Raw genomic sequence first — 21502 nt, 5'->3', positions numbered from 1 at the left:
GATATACTACCGAAATTATGGCCGGAACGAATAAATAATTCGTGCTTTACCATTACGTTTTATTTGCCTCAATATATAAAGTACTTTGGTTTTACCTTAATATTGGCCACTGACACAAATTCGACATCGAATTCGTAACCGACACAAATATAGGATAATGTGTTATATATGTACAAGTACAAGTAAATTATAAATAATTTTGTAAAAAAAGGACGATTATTTGTTATTTTAAACAAAATACTCTTTCTTCAAGTATATCGTGTAAAAGCGCTCTGGAAAGGTAAATAGAAAAGTAAGTCAGTAGAGACAAATACTTCGATATATATGATTGAGAACTATACAGAGAATAAAATTCTTACCGAGATTCTTACAGATTAAATTATTTCATGTTTATATCTCATGCTTGTGCGGGGATAGTAACCCCCCTCTGACACATGGGTTTACGCGGCTCGATCTTGATAGGAAATCCGTCTCCTCTCTTCAGGATAATGTCGGCTCGCAAGACAAAGTCTTTATACGACACGTCAGAAGTAATGCGATAATTCCTCAATATTGTCGACAATAATACCTTCAATTTCAGCATAGCGTATTTTCGTCCTACGCACGATCTGTGAAAAAACACGGTTTATTACTAACGGGCTTCATGATACCTTCACGGAATGTTCGTGACGCAGGGATTGAGTCCTAGGATATTACGAGAAGAGTTTTCATGACAAAAAACATTCTTTGTTACCTCGGTCCAGCGCTGAAGGGAATAAAAGCGTAGTAATGTCTTTGCTGCATCCTCTCTGGTAGAAAATTGTCCGGATTGAAAACTAGTGGATTCGGATAATATTTTTCCGAACGGTGTAGTAGAAATTGTACGATTACTACAGTGACGTTCTTCGGAATGACGTAATTGCCAGTAACTTTAAAAGAAAGAGGTTTTTGATTTTTTTTGTATTCAATTTATAATACAGGTATAATACACGCAAAATGATATAATTAACATTCCTTAGTGACGCAATCATATCTAATTGGATTGACTGACCTATCCTCACGTCTTCATTAACCTTCCTAGCGATTAATGGTACCGGCGGGAAGAGCCTTAGAGTCTCCAGAATAACCCTCTCGAGATACTTCATTTCCATTGTATCATGGAAAGTGCACTGTCTGTCGCTGTCGCCGAAAATCGAGTCCAATTCTTCGTGCACACGTGCCTGCACAGTGCAAATTGATACTGTTACTATAACCACCCGGGTGTTTTTATACTTGAATAGTCAAAATTATAAATATTAGTTTGGTATTGGAGTATTCAAATCCACGAATACTATCTGAATACCAAAGTAAAAATTAAAGTTTTAATGGAATCTAGTTTCTGTCTCTCTTTCTCTCTTATATAAGTATATTGTTGTTTTAAATCTGAATATAAAAGTGATAAGATGACGTAAGCATGTATGAGAAAAGCGAATACCGATATATTTCATATTTTATTTTAGCATATTCTAATGTAAAAACTATAAGTTTGGTATTTTTTATTGTTGACTTACTTTAATATCTTTATGACATTAAAAAGTGATTTGAAAAATAGATAAGAAGAGATAAGAATAATAATAAGAATTTTTAGCTGTTTATTTATCTGCACAAGGAATGTCTTACTATCTAGAATGAAAACCACCAGTGCAATATCATTAAGCCGGAAAAGAAGGTAAAGAAAAGACAATCGACAAACGATCACCACGATTGATAGCAAGGACGCAACTCAGTAATCGAGAGCAAATATCACAGATCGCGGTTGATTGTATGTAACTGAATCAACAATTTAACTGTACGACAAAAATTAACAATTTCTTAATGGAATGGGCGGAATGGGCAATGCAGTGAACGGTAAGAAGTTGTTTATCCAAATGTGTGCCACATGTCATACTATGGAAAAGGATGGCAAACATAGAATAGATCCTAACCTGCATGGCATCATGGGCAAAACTTGCGGAAGTGAATATATAAAACGACCGATTAGTTTACAACCAATTAGTCTACAATTAATTAGCTTATAAATAATTAAATACTCTGGAGATAAAGATAGAAAAATTTTGCTGTTGCGCGGTCTTCTCGTTTGCGAATTATTGAGCGCGTTAACATGCGATTCATGCAGCAATTTCATTCAGATTCATAGCAACTTCGGAATTCAATTTTTCGCAACACATAAAGGAGAAAACTATCGTAACCATCGGAACGAGAACACTTTAAACGAATACTTGGAGGTGCCTAATAAATTCATTCCGCGAACGAGGATGGTGTTCTTTGGTGTTAAGAAGGTGCAAGATCGCAAAGACTTGATCGCCTTTTTATTTACATTAAAGTAACGTGTCTTAATAAAATGTTCAAAAGCGAAACAACATTACTGGACGTAAAAGACGTAAAAGACGTGTGCTGATATCATTATAATGTAAGTACAATGCGACAAATAAGAAATAAATTATTAGTTTGTAATGATGTTATTGGCCCGTGATATATTCTAGACAGACGAAATTTTATGTTAAACGGAAAGCAATGTCGTTTCTCGTATTTCGCGGACGTCTATCGTGCCTCGAGGATTTTCGAGGATTCAAGAATATACAGGTATAGACATTTAATTCTGAATAAATTTACCTGGATTTCGGGTAGAGATCCCAACACGCAGAGTGCAAAACTCGAGCCGGCTGCTGTGGTGTCGTGACCCTGTAACATTTTCGTTAAATTATCTCCCTTCTCGACGTGTCATCGCTTTAACGCGATATGACGCATGTGACGATATAACGTAGCAATACATGGAATTTAATTTCATAGACTTAGTAGAGTGACACGGTGAATCGTAAAAAATACTTGCAACAAAAATTAGATCAAACCTCAAACATGATAGTGTTGACTTCTTCCCATATCTCCTCGTCGGTCATCTGTCCGCCGTTTTTCTTCATATCCATCAACATCTCTAAGAAGGCGAGTCGCTTTTTCTCGCCCGTGTCGTTCTCATCGATATCATCGAGATCATCTCTTACGTAATGCAGTTTTGTGTAATTGACATATTCCGTGTCTTTAGTCGCGGTCGATTTTTTACACTTGATGTCATCGTCCTGCGTTCCTCTCTTTTCCTGTTCTTCGATATCCTTCCATTTCTCCTTGATCACGTTCCCCGTCAACAAATGAACGGTATCGAGCAACTTCTGTTGCACGTTGGCGAGTTTCGTGAATTTGAACAATTGGTCCGGGCGTATAGTGATGTCGTAGTGTCGTCGATGTACGATATCACTCAGTCTGCAGCATTTGAGACACGTATTCGTGTGGGAAAGAGGGAGAAAGAGGAGCTTTTTCGTATATGGGAAACAATAAAATGTTTACTCAAAAAAAGATATAAACATTATCATTAGCAGAATCCTCTTATATAGGATATTTCACGAGATAATATATACTTATTTCATGTGGGTAGGTCAAACTGAACAAAAAGTTCTTCTACCGTTTTGCGAATAACTACGTGAAATATTAAATTATAGGTAATTAATTAAAAAAGATTGGCGAATATGATTGTGCATGATACTAGAAAGAGAATTCTCCTAAACCCAAGAGCAACATGTTTTAAGCACAATATTCTTAAAGTTAGAAAAATGTCATCTATTATTTGCAGATCTTGCTTGACGCATCTCTCGCGCATAAAAGGTATTCAACTTTAAATTAACAATTCTTCTTGAATTAAAAAAAAAATTATCATAGTGTTTAGTTTCGATTAATCGATTAATATTATTAGAAGAGAAGTATTTTTTCGATAAGTTTGGTTTAGAACATGGGATTACAGGGATTTATGCTGTGCAACTAAAGTTTCTTTTAACCTTTTGTGTTACAAATTTCTCCTTACAAACGATGCACTTGAACCTTATTACTCGGGGGTTTTGGGGTCGCTGATTGCGAATCTGAACTCAAAATTTTGAAATTCAAAATGACGGATTCAATATAGCGGATAAAAATGTGAAAAATATCTTGATTAGAATAAAACTTGACACTCGCGTGCAATAAGCAAGCATTCTTTATTTTTCATAATTCCAATGATGTTTAAGAAATATAAAAATATCAAATTTGCTAAATAAATCATTTAAACTCTATGAAAATATAATAAAATGTGAATAAATGTAAATGGATCTCTGGGTGACCCGTTGTGACTCTAAGGGTTAAGCTATATATGAGCTACATATATAAAAAGATTCTGCAAAGAATAAGATTGTATTTTTTGGATGTTATGTAATTTTGAAATAGAATAACAACAACGCTTACTTCATTACGGCCATTGCATATTCATAACTGGTGTTCTGCCTCCTCTTTCTACTAACTCCCATCGCAGTTTCCGTCAAGATGTCAACAGTAACCGCCGATAAGTAATCATGGCAATCGAACTCCTGACCAACCTTATCGCGAAGTCGATTCACGAGGTCTAAGCTATTCTGGTAAAATAAAGGTACAAATGTCTTCAGGATGCTCATGTGGAATGTAGGAACTATCGCCTTCCTATGTTTACGCCATTTGGCACCGGTAGTGATCAGCAAGCCATCTCCAAGCCAGGGTTTGAAGAGTCTATAGTGCAACGATGAGGATGATTTTAGGTTAGACGTACAAGGCTACTTTGAAATTACTGATTCCTTACCCATACTCCACGGACTTGTCGAGATGGACGGTGCTACCCAAGATTATCTCGATGTCTTGCGGATCTGTTAGGAAGACAAAACCTCTTGGTCCTAAGTGTGCCGATATGACTGTCCCATATTGTTGGTGTAAGTCAAAACTTTTGCGTACAGCAGTTTCGGGATCTACTTTCAAACTTATTAGAGCATGGCCTAAGATAGGTACACGTGGTGGATCTGGAAGAAAGCAAATTGAAAATTAATGGCGAGTTCAATACTTCGATCGATTATAAATCGTGTGCGACACAAAACGCATCGGTAGAGGGTCCATGTGACATCAAAGTCAATGTTATTATTATTGAAATGTTTCTATAATATCTCAGTAAATTAAGTTTTTTTATATGGTGATATAATGCTGTAAATTTTCTTTCTAATCTCTAATCTTCATTTCTGTCGGAGAGAATAGCACATTAACTAAAATTATAACATTAGCTTAAGATTGTAAAATATTTACATTTTAATAAATATCAAAATCTTAATTTAACTGCAAAGCAACTTTTAATTGACCAAGAAAACCTTGCATTAATGTTCGGGTTTTTAAGGTTTATTAGAAGTCCCGGAAAGTACATTTTAAGGTCATGATAACAACGCTAACACATCTTTAGCAACATAATTAAAAGCTTAAGTTCAATGTAGCTTTAATGTTTTATGTTATATGGGAGATATCAGTATTTGTCGAGCCCTGGGACTCTGTGAGTCTCTTACGTACTTGGTAACTTCAGCAGAAGACGAACTTCACGTCTGGTTTCGATGTAGAAGTACAAGGCGATCAGTGTGACGATGAGCAGAGCGAGAAAAGAGTAACCTATATTTGGCAAATACGTCAATATCGAATCCATTTTTGCATCCAATTGTTGATGTATCTTTGGATATGATGGATCTATTTCCCTCTTTCTCTGTTTTCGTGTATAAAAATTATATCGAGATTATTGTGAGGACACCACTTTATAGAGTATCCGAAAGATCCTTTCGTGATATTTATCACTATTTAGCTTTCGAAACTCACAAGCTCCCGCGATACAACGGGGACTGCGTTGCTCTACTTTACGTGCTGCCAATTTATAAACATGTTTTCTATTGTTTGTGGTCTGGAAAAATTGCACTTTAACTTGACCTTCCTGAATTATACGAGTGACTTCTCGGATTTGTGACGTCGCATATTAATATGGAAACTCGACCATCACTTTTGTGGCCTGCTCGCGACAAGGGAAAAATAGAAAACGTAGCTCCTAAGAATCGACTGAAATAGGCAACTATATAACTCTGTAATAAATTATAATTTATTCATCTAAAACTGTATTCTAATGTACTTGCGTAGTGAAAAGCATTACTAGACACAAATCGCAGTGTTGCATTGTTTTTGCGCAATCCGCGTTAAACTTTGCCGTATAGAGAGACAGCTTCGCAGAAAGTCTTACCGTAGCTAAGAGATTAATATTCGTTCACATGGAAATAATGCAACCGAACGTGATACAACAATAGGAACGTTGTTTCTCTAGAAATTGATTCTTTGGTAAGAGAAAAAAATTAAATCACCTTCAAAAGACCTAAAAAAGTATGAAATTATTTTAGCTCAATATTCCTATGCATCTACAATCTTAATGAATCCTACAGAACGCGCCAGATTATACGTGTGTCTTTCTTATTATATTGCGTACCAAATGTATCTCAACATTTCTATTTTTTCGTCTTACCTACTAAGGCGCTGAATACCACTGTGACCAAACCAGCGATAACCGTACTGATGCGGTTGAAAGAATTCAAAGATGTGGAGTTCACTTGATCGCACATTATTTATCGATTCTCGCGAATTCCATGAGGATCGTAGCTACGAAAAACATGTATTTTGACTGTATGTTTATTACCAGCGTAAGAGCGCTATAGGATAAGTATCCATGTTAGGAAAGGAAACGCATTTATAAAAAATTTTTTACTTATTTTTCATCATAGTGTCCTGTCAGCTCGATACACTTAATCCAGCGATATTCCAACGTTTTTATACCATCCAAAAAATATGATTTGTCGAACTCCGCAAAATAGGCCTCTGTTTCGACGATGACTTCCTCGTTTGACGTAAACCGCTTTCCGCCATTTTTTCATGTTTGGAAATAAATAGAAGTCGCAAGGGGCAAAATCTGGACAATAGGGTGGATGAAACAGCAATTCGTAGCGGAATTCGACCAGTTTTGCTGTGGCGATTGCGGATTAATGAATGAGCTGGTGCGTTGTCATGATAAAAGAGCACTTTTTTCTTTGCCAAATGGTGCCGTTTTCTCTTCAATTCAGCGTAGAATTGGCCTAATAAATCAGCATAGTACTGCCCCGTGATTGTCCTTCCCTTCTCCAAATAGTCGGTGAAAACGATGCCTCGCGAATTCCAAAAAACGGTGACCATGATCTTTCCGGAGATGGAACCGTTTTTGTCTTCTTTGAAACAGGTTCGCTAAATGAAGTCAACTGTTTTGACTGTTCTTTTGTTTCTGGCGTATTGCGATGGATCCATGTTTCGTCATCAGTAACAAAACACCGCAGAAACTCTTTCGGATTGCGCTTAAACGTGTTCAAACAGTGCTCCGAAGTTGTCATGCGATTCCGTTTTTGTTCCACTGTGAGTAAACGCAGCACCCATCTCGCCGATAGCTGTCTCATGTCCAATTTTTCATATAGGATATTTTGCGTTCAAGTGAGATATTTACAATGTCAGCAATCTTCACTCGGCGGTCTGCTAATACGATATCATCGATTTTGTTGATCACATTCTCCACCATCCATAGTCACCTCAATCGGACGACCTGGGCGCTCTTCATAAAAAACCACGGATGTTCAGCCACGCTTGAATTCATTGAACCAATATCTGATGGAAGTAATCGAAGGTGCATGATCCTTACAAACGGCAACTGCACTTTGCCTCACACGTCTTCCCATCCAAAAAAAGGAATCGAATCACTGACCGATATTGTTCTTTCTCCATGGTTGCAAAGAAACATAAATTTGTCCACTTTCAACAGTTATCAAAACAAAACTACTCGATTGTCTGAAATTTGTCTGAAATTTTGACTGGCGTCGTTCGAAAGATGGCATTAAACGATGGTATACAGGCTCTTGACTAGAAAGAAAGAAGCTGCTAGCTACTACAGCTTTTCTCATTGGTCAAGAGACATAATCGCAGCCGCAGCCGCAATCGCGAGTCCCTAATGTGATACGGCTATAACGTGACGGTCTTTGCGCCTTGATGTACAGTATGTTTGATAAGAGCGTGTACGGCAAAACTTTTTCCTCGAAACCGTTAGAGGGGGGATATGAACGCGAGCCAATAGCGGGGCTCTTCTCTCAAGATGCTTTGTCTAGAAAGCCTTAGTTATCGTTTGACTTTCGTCACAAAAGGGCGTATTTCAACATGAGTGCCGCGTACGCATCACGTTACGAAGCTGTGTTTCTATGTTCGCATCCGAAAGGACCAAAAATGTCGCGCGGAGCGGCTGCTAAGTATATGAAGAAGTCTAAGGCGTTTGTGAGTAAGTGGGTGAAACGTTATTCCGAGGTCAAAAACGTTGATGACTTGCCGGATCGTGGCTCTGTGCAGAAAACGACGAAAAAGGAGGACAAAATGATTTTACGGGTGTTTGAGAAGAATCCTTGTTTATCATTGCGTGGCGGGCAAGCGGTTTTACTTAAAAAGGGTCTAAATATATCATGTCATACTATAAGAAGACGTTTACTGGCTCATAAAGTGAAATTTCGAAGCACGATAACGAAACCGTTGCTGTCTGAAAAACACGTCGAAAAAAGACTTGCTTGGGCAAAAGAAAATTTGGACCGCTATTGGGGCAACGTAATTTTTTCAGATGAAGCTTCGTTTTGGGCAAAGTCTTCTATGAGACGTGTCTGGACTACCCAGGCCAATAGACTCATCGAGCGGACCGTTAAACATCCGGTAAAGGTGCACGTCTGGGGCTGTTTCTCAAAACAGGGATTTGGCACTTTACACATCTTTACACAAAATTTGGATGCTGCTAAAATGGTCCAAATATATGAGAGAGCTTTATTACCATCTGCCCAAAGGTGGTTTACGAGGAAAAATGAAAATTGGCTACTGCAAGAGGACAATGATCCGAAACATCGGAGTAGACTTTGTACTGCGTGGAAACAAGAAAATGACGTTGACGTACTGGATTGGCCTTCACAGTCGCCAGATGCAAATCCAATTGAAAATGTTTGGGCGCTTATAAAGTTTAAGCTCCGAGGAAAGAAAATATGGACCGTCAAGCAGTTAATTCGACAGATTCGATTTATATGGAGATCTTTGTCTGAAGATTATGCTGTAAAATTAGTAGAAAGTATGCCTCGGAGATGCCAGTCAATTATTGATAATGGAGGCGACTGGACAACTTATTAATCATGCATCTATATCATGCATAATGTGTACAAATTTTTTCAATTTATGTATTATCCTAAGTTTTTGAGTTTTGCCGTACACGCTCTTATCAAACATACTGTACCTGCGTCATAGCCATACCCTGACACGCAATATAATCGGAAAGACATACGTATAATCTGGCGCGTTTTTCATCAAGGATTGGACAAATAGTTACAAAATGTATCAAATCTTTTTATTGCACGGCGTTTTTATCGTACCTTGGGTTGTCCAATTCGTTCTCGTAGAAAAACGACGGAGGCAACATGCATCTACCAAGAATTCTTTACCCGCTGTTTAATGATAAAAAGAGAATTAAATGTGAAAAGTTGTGTACTCATAGTGAAATCATAGTGACGTGTGTTGACGAACGAAGGAGTGACGATGATAAAAACGAACTATATCTTTGGCATTTCTTTATTTCGAGCGATAATACTCGATACATAACGAGTACCTCCGATTCATATAATGTTTGAGATCTTTTCCATTTGTACAAAAAAAGTATCTTGCCGTGCTGCATTTTTCATTTTATACGAAGCAAGTGTGGATTTTTTAAGTGAAATATATCAATTAGATAAATAATTAGCGCTGTACCATGAATAATCTTTATTATAAAAGAAATACTCTCTCTACTGAAAGAGAATCTCTTTTGTTACAAAAGTTTATTCGGGGTAAGTTGAAGTGAGATTATTTCTATTTTGCACATGTGTAAAGCATCGTATAGATTTTTGCATACGAGATATACGTTTTATTTGCCTCAATATATATAAGAGTTACATTGGTACTTCTATCTTAATATTGGTCACCGAATTCGTAATCGACAAAAATATAGAATAATATATTACACATGTACAAGTATAAGTAAATTATAAATAATTACAAAAAAGACGATTATTTGTTATTTTAAACAAAATTTATTTTTTCTTCAAGTATATCGTGTAAAAGCGCTATGGAAAGGTAAATAGAAAACTTAGTTAGTCAGTAGAGACAAATAGTTCGATATATATGATTCAGAACTATACAGAGAATAAAATTTTTACTGAGATTCTTACAAATTATATTATTTCATGTTTATACTATCTCATGCTTATGCGGGAATACTAACTCCCGTCTAACACGTGGGTTTACGCGGCTCGATCTTGATAGGAAATCCGTCTCCTCTCTTCAGGATAAGGTCGCCTCGCAAGACAAAGTCTTTATATGACACGTCAGAAATAATGCGGTAATTCCTCAATATTGTCGACAATAATACCTTCAATTTCAGCACAGCGTATTTCCGTCCTACGCACGATCTGTGAAAAAACACGGTTTATTATTAACGGACTTCATGATACCTTCACGGAATGTTCGTGATGCAGGGATTGAGTCTTAGGATATTACGAGAAGAGTTTTCATGACAAAAAACATTCTTTGTTACCTCGGCCCAGCGCTGAAGGGAATAAAAGCGTAGTAATGTCTTTGCTGCATCCTCTCTGGTAGAAAATTGTCGGGATTGAAAACTAGTGGATTCGGATAATATTTTTCCGAACGGTGTAGTAGAACTTGTGTGATTACTACAGTGACGTTCTTCGGAATGACGTAATTGCCAGTAACTTTAAAAGAAAGAGGTTTTTGATTTTCTTTGTATTCAATTTATGATACAGGTATAATACACGCAAAATGATATAATTAACATTCCTTAGTGACGCAATCGTATCTAATTGGATTGACTGACCTATCCTCACGTCTTCATTAACCTTCCTAGCGATTAATGGTACCGGCGGGAAGAGCCTTAGAGTCTCCAGAATAACCCTCTCGAGATACTTCATTTCCATTGTATCTTGGAAAGTGCACTGTCTGTCGCTGTCGCCGAAAATCGAGTCCAATTCTTCGTGCACACGTGCCTGCACAGTGCAAATTGATACTGTTACTATAACCACCCGGGTGTTTTTATACTTGAATAGTCAAAATTATAAATATTAGTTTGGTATTGGAGTATTTAAATCCACGAATACTATCTGAATACCAAAAAAAAATTAAAGTTTTAATGGAATCTGGTCTGTCTCTCTTTCTCTCTCATGTAAGTATATTGTTGTTTTAAATCTGAATATAAAAGTAATAAGATGACGTAAGCATGTATGAGAAAAGCGAATACCGATATATTTCATATTTTATTTTAGCATATTCTAATGTAAAAACTATAAGTTTGGTATTTTTTATTGTTGACTTACTTTAATATCTTTATGACATTAAAAAGTGATTTGAAAAATAGATAAGAAGAGATAAGAACAATAATAAGAATTTTTAGCTGTTTATTTATGTGCACAAGTCAAGGAATGTCTTACTATCTAGAATGACAACCACCAGTGCAATATCGTTAAGCCGGAAAAGAAGGTAAAGAAAAGACAATCGACAAACGATCACCACGATTGATAGCAAGGACGTAACTCAGTTCTTTATCCAAATGTGTGCCACATGTCATACTATGGAAAAGGATGGCAAACATAAAATAGATCCTAATCTGCATGGCATCATGGGCAAAACTTGCGGAAGTGAATATATAAAACGACCGATTAGTTTACAACCAATTAGTCTACAATTAATTAGCTTATAAATAATTAAATACTCTGAAGATAAAGATAGAAAAATTTTGCGGTTGCGCGGTCTTCTCGTTTGCGAATTATTGAGCGCGTTAACATGCGATTCATGCAGCAATTTCATTCAGATTCATAGCAACTTCGGAATTCAATTTTTCGCAACACATAAAGGAGAAAACTATCGTAACCATCGGAACGAGAACACTTTAAACGAATACTTGGAGGTGCCTAAGAAATTCATTCCACAAACGAGGATGATGTTCTTTGGTGTTAAGAAGGTGCAAGATCGCAAAGACTTGATCGCCTTTTTGTTTACATTAAAGTAACGTGTCTTAATAAAATGTTAAAAAGCGAAACAGCATTACTGGACGTAAAAGACGTAAAAGACGTGTGCTGATATTATTATAACGTAAGTACAATGCGACAAATAAGAAATAAATTATTAGTTCGTAATGATGTTATTGGCCCGTGATATGTTCTAGACAAACGAAACTTTATGTTAAACGGAAAGCAATGTCGTTTCTCGTATTTCGCGGACGTCTATCGTGCCTCGAGGATTTTCAAGAATATACACGTATAGACATTTAATTCTGAATAAATTTACCTGGATTTCGGGTAGAGATCCCAACACGCAGAGTGCAAAACTCGAGCCGGCTGCTGTGGTGTCATGACCCTGTAACATTTTCGTTAAATTATCTCCCTTCTCGACGTGTCATCGCTTTAACGCGATATGACGTATGTGACGATATAACGTAGCAATACATGGAATTTAATTTCATAGACTTAGTAGAGTGACACGGTGAATCGTAAATAGCACTTGCAACAAAAATTAGATCAAACCTCAAACATGATAGTGTTGACTTCTTCCCATATCTCCTCGTCGGTCATCTGTCCGCCGTTTTTCTTCATATCCATCAACATCTCTAAGAAGGCGAGTCGCTTTTTCTCGCCCTTGTCGTTCTCATCGATATCATCGAGATCATCTCTTACGTAATGCAGTTTTGTGTAATTGACATATTCCGTGTCTTTGGTCGCGGTCGATTTTTTACACTTGATGTCATCGTCCTGCGTTCCTCTCTTTTCCTGTTCTTCGATATCCTTCCATTTCTCCTTGATCACGTCCCCCGTCAACAAATGAACGGTATCAAGCAACTTCTGTTGCACTTTGGCGAGTTTTGTGAATTTGAACAATTGGTCCGGGCGTATAGAGATGTCGTAGTGTCGTCGATGTAAGATATCACTCAGTCTGCAGCATTTGAGACACGTATTCGTGTGGGAAAGAGGGAGAAAGAGAAGCTTTTTCGTATATGGGAAACAATAAAATGTTTACTCAAAAAAAGATATAAACATTATCATTAGCAGAATCCTCTTATATAGGATATTTCACGAGATAACATATACTTATTTCATGTAGGTGGGTCAAACTGAACAAAAAGTTCTTCTACCGTTTCGCGAATAATTACATGAAATATTTAATTATAGGTAATTAATTAAAGAAGATTGGCGAATATGATTGTGCATGATACTAGGAAGAGAATTCTCCTAAACCCAAGAGCAACATGTTTTAAGCACAATATTCTTAAAGTTAGAAAAATGTCATCTATTATTTACAGATCTTGCTTGACGCATCTCTCGCGCATAAAAGGTATTCAACTTTAAATTAACATATTCTTCTTGAATTAAAAAAAAAATTATCATAGTGTTTAGTTTCGATTAATCGATTAATATTATTAGTAGAGAAGTATTTTTTCGATAAGTTTGGTTTAGAATATGGGATTACAGAGATTTATGCTGTGCAACTAAAGTTTCTTTTAACCTTTTGTGTTACAAATTTCTCCTTACAAACGATGCACTTGAACCTTATTACTCGGGGGTTTTGGGGTCGCTGATTGCGAATCTGAACTCAAAATTTTGAAATTCAAAATGACGGATTCAATATAGCGGATAAAAATGTGAAAAATATCTTGATTAGAATAAAACTTGACACTCGCGTGCAATAAGCAAGCATTCTTTATTTTTCATAATTCCAATGATGTTTAAGAAATATAAAAATATCAAATTTGCTAAATAAATCATTTAAACTCTATGAAAATATAATAAAATGTGAATAAATGTAAATGGATCTCTGGGTGACCCGTTGTGACTCTAAGGGTTAAGCTATATATGAGCTACATATATAAAAAGATTCTGCTAAGAATAAGATTATATTTTTTGGATGTTATGTGTGTAATTTTGAAATAGAATAACAACGCTTACTTCATCACGGCCATTGCATATTCGTAACTAGTGTTCTGCCTCCTTTTTCTACTAACTCCCATCGCAGTTTCCGTCAAGATATCAACAGTAACCGCCGATAAGTAATCATGGCAATCGAACTCCTGACCAACCTTATCGCGAAGTCGATTCACGAGGTCTAAGCTATTCTGGTAAAATAAAGGTACAAATGTCTTCAGGATGCTCATGTGGAATGTAGGAACTATCGCCTTCCTATGTTTACGCCATTTGGCACCGGTAGTGATCAGCAAGCCATCTCCGAGCCACGGTTTAAAGAGTCTATAGCGCAACGATGAGGATGATTTTAGGTTAGACGTACAAGGCTACTTTGAAATTACTGATTCCTTACCTATACTCCACGGACTTGTCGAGATGGACGGTGCTACCCAAGATTATCTCGATGTCTTGCGGATCTGTTAGGAAGACAAAACCTCTTGGTCCTAAGTGTGCCGATACGACTGACCCATATTGTTGGATATAGTCAAAGGCTTTGTGTAGTATAGTTTCGGGATCTACTTTCAAACTTATTAAAGCATGGCCTAGGATAGGTACACGTGGTGGATCTGGAAAAAGGCAAATGGAAAATTTATCGTGTGTCCATTACTTCAATCGATTATAAATCGTGTGCGACGCGAAACGCATCGGTAGAGAGCCCATGTGACATCAAAGTCAAAGTTTTTATTACTGAAATGTTTTTATAATATTTCAGTAAATTAAATTTTTTCGTAAGGTGATACAATGCTGTAACAATTTTCTCTCTAATTTTTAATCTTTATCTCTGTCGGAGAGAGTAGCACATTAACTAAAACTAAAACGTTAGCTTAAGATGGTAAGATAATTATATTTTAATAAATATCAAAATCTTAATTTAACTACAAAGCAACTTTTAATTGACCAAGAAAACCTTGCATTAATTTTCGGGTTTTTAAGGTTTATTAGAAGTCCTGGAAAATAAATTTTAAGGTCTTGATAACAACGCTAATCCATCTTTAGCAATATAATTAAGAGCTTAAGTTTAATATAGCTTTATTGTTTTATGTTATATGGAAGATATCAGTATTTGTCGAGCCCTGGGACTATGTGAGTCTCTTACGTACTTGGTAACTTCAGCAGAAGACGAACTTCACGTCTGGTTTCGATGTAGAAGTACAAGGCGATCAGTGTGATGATGAACAGAGCGAAAAAAGAGTAACCTATATTTGGCAAATACGTCGTCAATATCGAATCCATTTTTGCATCCAATTGTTGATATATCTTTAGATATGATGCGTTCTATTTTCCTTTTTCTCTGTTTTCGTGTATAAAAATTATATCAGATTATTGTGAGGACACTACTTTATAGAGTATCCGAAAGATCCTCCCGTGATCGTTACCACTATTTAGCTTTCGAAACTCACAAGCTTCCGCGATGCAACGCGAACTGCGTTGCTCTACTTTACGTGCTGCCAATTTATAAATCTGTTGTCAGGATATGGAAAAATTGCACTTTACCTTTACCTTTCTGAATTATGCAGTGACCTCTCGAATTTTTGATGTGTCATATTCATATTGAATCGTGATTTGCATCGCTATACGTTCGTAGAATGTGAAAATTGTGTCATTTCATATCATTGCGAGCTCGATTTGATTCTCTGTCAACAACGCAAGTTAAATAGTATTGCTACGCGAGCACTCGCAGGTAATTAATTGAAATATAGCAATTAATGGGGAGCAGCTGCGAATATAAAATATGTTTTCGAGGCAAGGGAAAGATAGAAGGTTTCTGAGAATCGACCGAAACAGACAACTATTTCCGAGTTCTGTAATAAATTATAATTTATTTATCTAAAACTGTATTCTAATGTACTTGCGTAGTGAAAAGCATTACTAGACACAAATCGCAGTGTTGCATTGTTTTTGCGCAATCTGCGTTAAACTTTGCCGTATAGAGAGATAGCTCAGCAGAAAGTGACCGGCAGAAAGCAACCGGACGTGGTATAACAATAGGAACATTGCTTCTCTAGAGATTTATTTTTTGGTAATAGAGAAAAAAATTAAATCACCTTTAAAAATAATAAAACTTTTAAAAAATATGAAATCATTTTAGCTCAATATTCCTATGTATCTACAATCGTATCCTAATATTTTAATAATATTAGAAAACGTGGAAACTTGAATAAGTCAATATTCCAATAGCCAAATGTTTACACGATGATCGTATGTGCGCGCATACATGCTGTCATTGTGTTATCTAGATGCAGCAGCATATGACAAGTACAGTGATAGCATAACATATTGACATGTCGTGCGTGTATTATGAAAGCTCTGTGCATCTTAAAATGACAGATTGCGGCACTGCGTGATGACGCCGTCCGCATATTTTCTGCTTTCGATATCAAATAGCACAAAACAAAGAAAAGCTTGCATGACGTGCTGAACACAGCGCTAACGTGCAGGCACGCTTGGTTATCGGGGTATATATAGATACATATAGATATTTACCAAGTAAAGACGATCGCCAAATAGGCACTGACATGATGTCGCTGTCTCTTTACTTTTTTTCATATATGCATCATTTCTACATATAGATATGTGAATGCGTTGTTGACCATATTCCAGTACTCGTATTTGCATCAAAATATATCATTTTCGAAAATACACTTTTGCAAACGCCAAAATTATTTTAAAAAACTGTAAAAAATTATATGCCAGAATCTATTCTAAATGCTAACACTATATGACCTAAATAACTTGCAATAACATGACCGACCTTCGGCTCATGCGCGAGAATTAGACATTCCTACGATGCTACGTTGGATATAGCGTTATGGACGCGACTTTGAGCTATTGGAAAATTATTTTCAAGATACTGAGTGTGTTACTGAAGGAGTAGAGTGGTACTGACGCACATTGTCATCCGGGAGACGATGTAGATCACACTTGATATCATTTTCGAAAATACATCTTTGCAAACGCGAAAATTCCTTTTAAAAATTGTAAAAAATTATCCCAGGTTTAACTAACTTGGCTTAATAAATTAGCGAAGACTCAAAACACATCGGCTCGAATCTCGGCTTAATAGTTTAGCGGAGTCTCAAAACACTCGAATCCGATTCTCGGCTTAATAATTTAGCGGAAAACCGAAACATTTCGGGTCGAATCTTGGCTTAATAATTTAATTTGTTGCCTTTAATTTGTCAAAATTTAATTTTTTCGTCTTGTTAACAACAAACGCGTGTGCATAAGAAAATATTCCTGAAGTGACAGTAGGTCGTATATAATACAACATAATAAGTTATAAATTGAATTAATAATCAAATAGTATATATACACCATACATAGAATGTATATAAAACATATATAGAATATAAAAAAGAAATATGACATATACAGAGCATATAAATATGACATGTTGAAATATATCAGTTTAATGTATCTTCAAGAAATAATCCGAAGAAAGCTTGTCGATTCGAAATTTCAATTGGCCATTGTTATACAAGAATGATCCAATTCAAAAAATTATAAGATTGTATCAATAGATATTTCATTTACATCTTTTTACACAAAACGAGAAAAATTCAAGCTTTATGGACGCTTGAAATAAATTAAGAAACAGTTTTTTTATTTTTTAATAGTCGCGTCTTTTTCGCACATTTTTCTAAGGATTGAGCTAGTCACTATTCTTAAAGAAATGGAAATGCTTGACTCGTTGAACAATTGCGAAAACTTCAGAGCTAAATTCTTTGGTTGGATTATTCTTACGTAACTCCAGCGAACTGTAAATTCCAATTCTTACTTTACTTCCCGTCGGATCCAATGCGACTTACGTCTATGTGCATGCAATCTACGTAAAGTAACGCTTTGTGTCTACTATATGAGCGTCTAAATTGGACACTCACCACTTGTGCATCGTCCCACGGTGTTCAGGGTCCACCAGTCATCCCATCGTTGCATCTGACGCTGCAATGGTCCTCATGTCGCCTGTAATTCACTCCCGACCGCGGTAATCTAACGGAGGTTTCGTGAAAAATCCCTCTTGGAAGATATACTCAGAGTTTCGAGTTGCGAATCGCGTATGGAATATCGCGAAATGCGTTTTCGAGAAAAAGTCGGCCTTTCGGATAAACGACAAGTATGTACAACGAATTCGGTTTGATTGGTTTTATCAATCGATAGTGTATCGCTTTGATATACGCGCGAAACGAAGGCTGATTTCGCTAAATCTTTCGACGCGTGGGCGAAGTAATCGTGCGAGATTCTCATGTACGAGAATCTCATGTACGGAATATCCCTAATGTAACGTTTCGATAGAGTAGCGTAGTAGGCTGCAATACAGCTCCGCAATATTTTTTGCGGATAACAGCTTCGCAATACTTTTGCGAAGACAATTCCACAATATTATTGCGGGTAACAGCTCCGTAATACTTTTGCAAAAACAATTTCGCAATGTTTTTGCAGGTAACAACTCCGCAATATTTTTATAAAGTTCGCTCTCGACTTGTAAATATGGACCGGTGAAATTCGCAAACCTATCAAGTTAATAATCGCGAAGGCGAGCGTGAGTGAAAAATAAAAAACTATGAAAATTACAACAATGGAGATAAAAATTTATTCAAAATTCACGCGGAAAATATGTTATTACCCTGTGAGGTGCCTGTCTTTACTTTTCGATGGAATTCGTCGCACGACGCGTAAATAAACAAACAATTGCTCGCATACCTGACTTGTATACATCGTCTTTTTACGCGAGGGATCAACACTCGCTAGCATTGTCTATCTTCCGTTAGGAAACTCTAATTCTAAGTGAAAAATCGAACTCTGTATTTTATGAAATACAATCGCAACGCAAGCTCACGCGAGAGAGAAAATTGAGAAAATTAACGACTGATTTATTGACGCGGGTGATATGATCGCGCATTTTCTGTGGAGCAATCTCTGTGGCGCAATCTCTGCGCGTTGGTGCATTGATCAAGACATCTGGAAGATCGTATTGATTAAAACTAAATAATTTTAAAAAATTTTGAATTCAGAGCGTATACTCGATACTTTAATAGCATCTGCCAGACAGTGTTAGCGTTTAATTAATCAAAATTTTCCTCAACAAAAATGATTGACTAATCAATAATCTAAATTAGTCAAACAATTAATAAATATATATATACATTGGGAGAAAAATACTTAAAAATTTGCCAAATTTATGTCAATAAATTGCAATTTATGTTAGCAATTTGTCGCACATATCCGTCGTTTGTCCGAAAGGCCGATTTTCTCGAAGAAGCAGTTCACGATATTTCATACGCAATTCGCAAATCGGAGTATATTTCCCAAGAGAGACGGGATTTTTCGTGTAACCTCCGTTAGATTACCGCGATCGGGAGTGAATTACAAGCGACGTGGGACGCGAGAACCATTGCAGTGTGAGATGCAGCGACAGGATGGCTGGTAGATCTTGAAAACCGTGGGACGACGCGCAATGGTGAGCGCTCAATTTAGACGCTCATATAGTAGAAACAAAGCGTCACTTTACGTAGATTGCATGCATGTAGACGTAAATCGCATTGGGTCCTAGGGGAAGTAAAGTAAGAATTGGAATTTGCAATTCGCCGGAGTTACATAAGAATGTTTCAACTAAAGAATTTAGATTTGAGATTTTCGCAATAGTTCAACTAGCATCAAGCATCGGTCAAGCATTTCTTTAAGAGTATTGACTAGCTCAATCCTTAGAAAAATATGCAAAAAGACGCGACTGATAACAAATAAAAATTCTGTTTCTTAATTCATTTCAAGCATCTATAAGCTTGAACTTTTTTGTTTGGTTTAAAAAGATGTGAATGGAGAGAGTATTCATTGCTAAAAGCTTATATTTTTTTAATTGGATCACTTTTGCATAACAATGGACAATTAAAATTTCGAACCGGCAGGCTTCCTTCTCATCGGATTATTTCTTGATGACACATTAAAATGATATATTTCAACATGTCATATTTATATGTTATATATACTATTTTTATACTGTATATTTTATACATACCTTATGTATACTCTATTTACACTATTTGATCAATATACTTGATAACATGTTAGGTCGTATTATATACGACATACTGTGTCTTTGGAGATATATTTTATCCATACGCGTTTGTTATTCACAAGATGACAAATTAAATTTTGACAAATTAAAGACAACAAATTAAACTATTAAACTGAGACGGGAACTGAACAGTTTCGATTTCTCGCTAAATTATTAAGTTCAAGTTCGAACCCGAGAGTTTTGAGATCCCGCTCAACTATTAAGCCGAGATTTGAACTGAGTCTTGAGTTTTGAATCTTCGCTAATTTATTAAGCCGAATTAGTTAAACCAGGGATAATTTTCTAAAGTTTCTGAAACAAATTTTCGCGTTTGCAAAGATGTATTTTCGAAAATGACGCAAAGTGTGCGTATTTCGCTTTGTAACATCTCCTGGATGTCAATATGTGTTAGTGTCACTCTATTCCTTCAGTATCACTCCCAGAATCTTGAAAATAATTTGTCATTATCCTAAAGTCGTGCTCATAAAGTTAGATTCATTCATTATATTCGGGTTCTCACGCATGTGCAGCGATACCTATTCTTCACTTGGATCGAAAGTCTCATGTTACTGCAGGTCATATGTTAGGTCATATAGCGTTAGCATGTAGAGCACATTCTAGGATAATTTTTCACAGTCTTTTAAAGTAATTTTTGCGTTTGTGGGAGTTCAATTTTGCACAAGACGTCAATTGGGCATATTTCGTTCTGCATCGTCTTTTGAATGACAATGTGCGTTAATATCACTCTAATCACTGAGTAACACGCCCATAATCTTTAAAATAATTTTACAATAGCCAAAGTCCCGTTCATAACGTTGGATCCAACTTAGCGTCGTAAGAATGTCGGATTCTCAGACATGGGACGAGAGTCGGTCATGTTACTGTAAGTTATTTAGATCATATAGTTTTAGTATCTAGAGCATATTCTGGGATAATATTTTACAGTTTTTTAAAGTAATTTTTGCGTTTGCAAGTATGTATTTTCGAAAATACATATATTTGGATGAAAACGACTATTGGAATATCGGCAATAATGTATTCACGTATCTATATGTATAAACAATACATATATGAAAAAAAGTAAATGGACAGCGACATCATGTCAGCGCCTATTTAACGGTCGTCTTTACTTGATAAATACCCTAATAATCAAATGTTTGCACAATAATCGCAAAGTGTGCGTATGCATGCTATCATGTTGTCCAGATGCAGTAGCATATGACAAGCACAGTGACAGCGCAACATATTGACGTCATGCGAGTATATATATATATATATATATATATATATATATATATATATATATATATATGTATACACACACACACACACACACACATACATATACATATTCATTATTATTCGGATTTATTAGTAAATATATGTTTAGGACAGAGCTTATAAGTTTAAAGCCGGTGTCATATTTTACACATTACGGATTGTAAGCAAACACAATCCCAGATAGCCAAACCTGTGCGAGCAGATTTGCACAGAGTCTGTCAAC

General features: G+C 36.1%; 2 protein-coding genes across 2 annotated transcripts; both read right to left on the bottom strand.

Annotated features, from left to right (window-relative positions):
• Positions 1-45: 45 nt before the first annotated feature.
• LOC116841030 (cytochrome P450 4g15-like) lies at positions 46-5819 on the bottom strand. The gene is made up of 9 exons (XM_032808527.1): positions 5395-5819; positions 4649-4862; positions 4282-4578; positions 2868-3273; positions 2632-2700; positions 1031-1199; positions 734-908; positions 360-608; positions 46-272 (listed from the first exon to the last, which is right to left on the bottom strand). Exons 1-8 carry the CDS (start codon positions 5522-5524, stop codon positions 398-400), a joined length of 1671 nt encoding a protein of 556 aa, XP_032664418.1. The 5' UTR covers positions 5525-5819; the 3' UTR covers positions 46-272; positions 360-397.
• A 4013-nt stretch (positions 5820-9832) lies between these two features.
• LOC116841009 (cytochrome P450 4g15-like) lies at positions 9833-15179 on the bottom strand. Its single transcript, XM_032808463.1, has 8 exons — positions 15047-15179; positions 14299-14512; positions 13932-14228; positions 12516-12921; positions 12280-12348; positions 10814-10982; positions 10517-10691; positions 9833-10391 (listed from the first exon to the last, which is right to left on the bottom strand). The coding sequence occupies exons 1-8, from the start codon at positions 15177-15179 to the stop codon at positions 10211-10213; spliced, it is 1644 nt and encodes a 547-aa protein (XP_032664354.1). The 3' UTR covers positions 9833-10210.
• Between the last annotated feature and the right edge of the window lie 6323 nt (positions 15180-21502).

Source organism: Odontomachus brunneus, unplaced genomic scaffold, assembly GCF_010583005.1.
Source record: "Odontomachus brunneus isolate Ranch 3 - 2012 unplaced genomic scaffold, Obru_v1 Obru_scaffold_013, whole genome shotgun sequence".
Taxonomy (NCBI): Eukaryota; Metazoa; Arthropoda; class Insecta; order Hymenoptera; family Formicidae; genus Odontomachus; species Odontomachus brunneus.
The sequence above is the reverse complement of the archived record's forward strand: the minus strand, read 5'-3'. Positions and strand labels throughout refer to the sequence as shown.

Excerpts from the sequence above, each read along its gene's own strand:
- LOC116841030 (XM_032808527.1), bottom strand. The coding sequence starts at position 5,524 with ATGGATTCGATATTGACGTATTTGCCAAATATAGGTTACTCTTTTCTC. Across the intron at positions 4,863-5,394 it reads TCTTCTGCTGAAGTTACCAA|ATCCACCACGTGTACCTATC; the intron begins GTACGTAAGAGA and ends GCTTTCTTCCAG. Across the intron at positions 1,200-2,631 it reads GATCTCTACCCGAAATCCAG|GCACGTGTGCACGAAGAATT; the intron begins GTAAATTTATTC and ends TGCACTGTGCAG.
- LOC116841009 (XM_032808463.1), bottom strand. The coding sequence starts at position 15,179 with ATGGATTCGATATTGACGACGTATTTGCCAAATATAGGTTACTCTTTT. Across the intron at positions 14,229-14,298 it reads GACAAGTCCGTGGAGTATAG|ACTCTTTAAACCGTGGCTCG; the intron begins GTAAGGAATCAG and ends GTTGCGCTATAG. Across the intron at positions 10,692-10,813 it reads TAATGAAGACGTGAGGATAG|TTACTGGCAATTACGTCATT; the intron begins GTCAGTCAATCC and ends TTTCTTTTAAAG.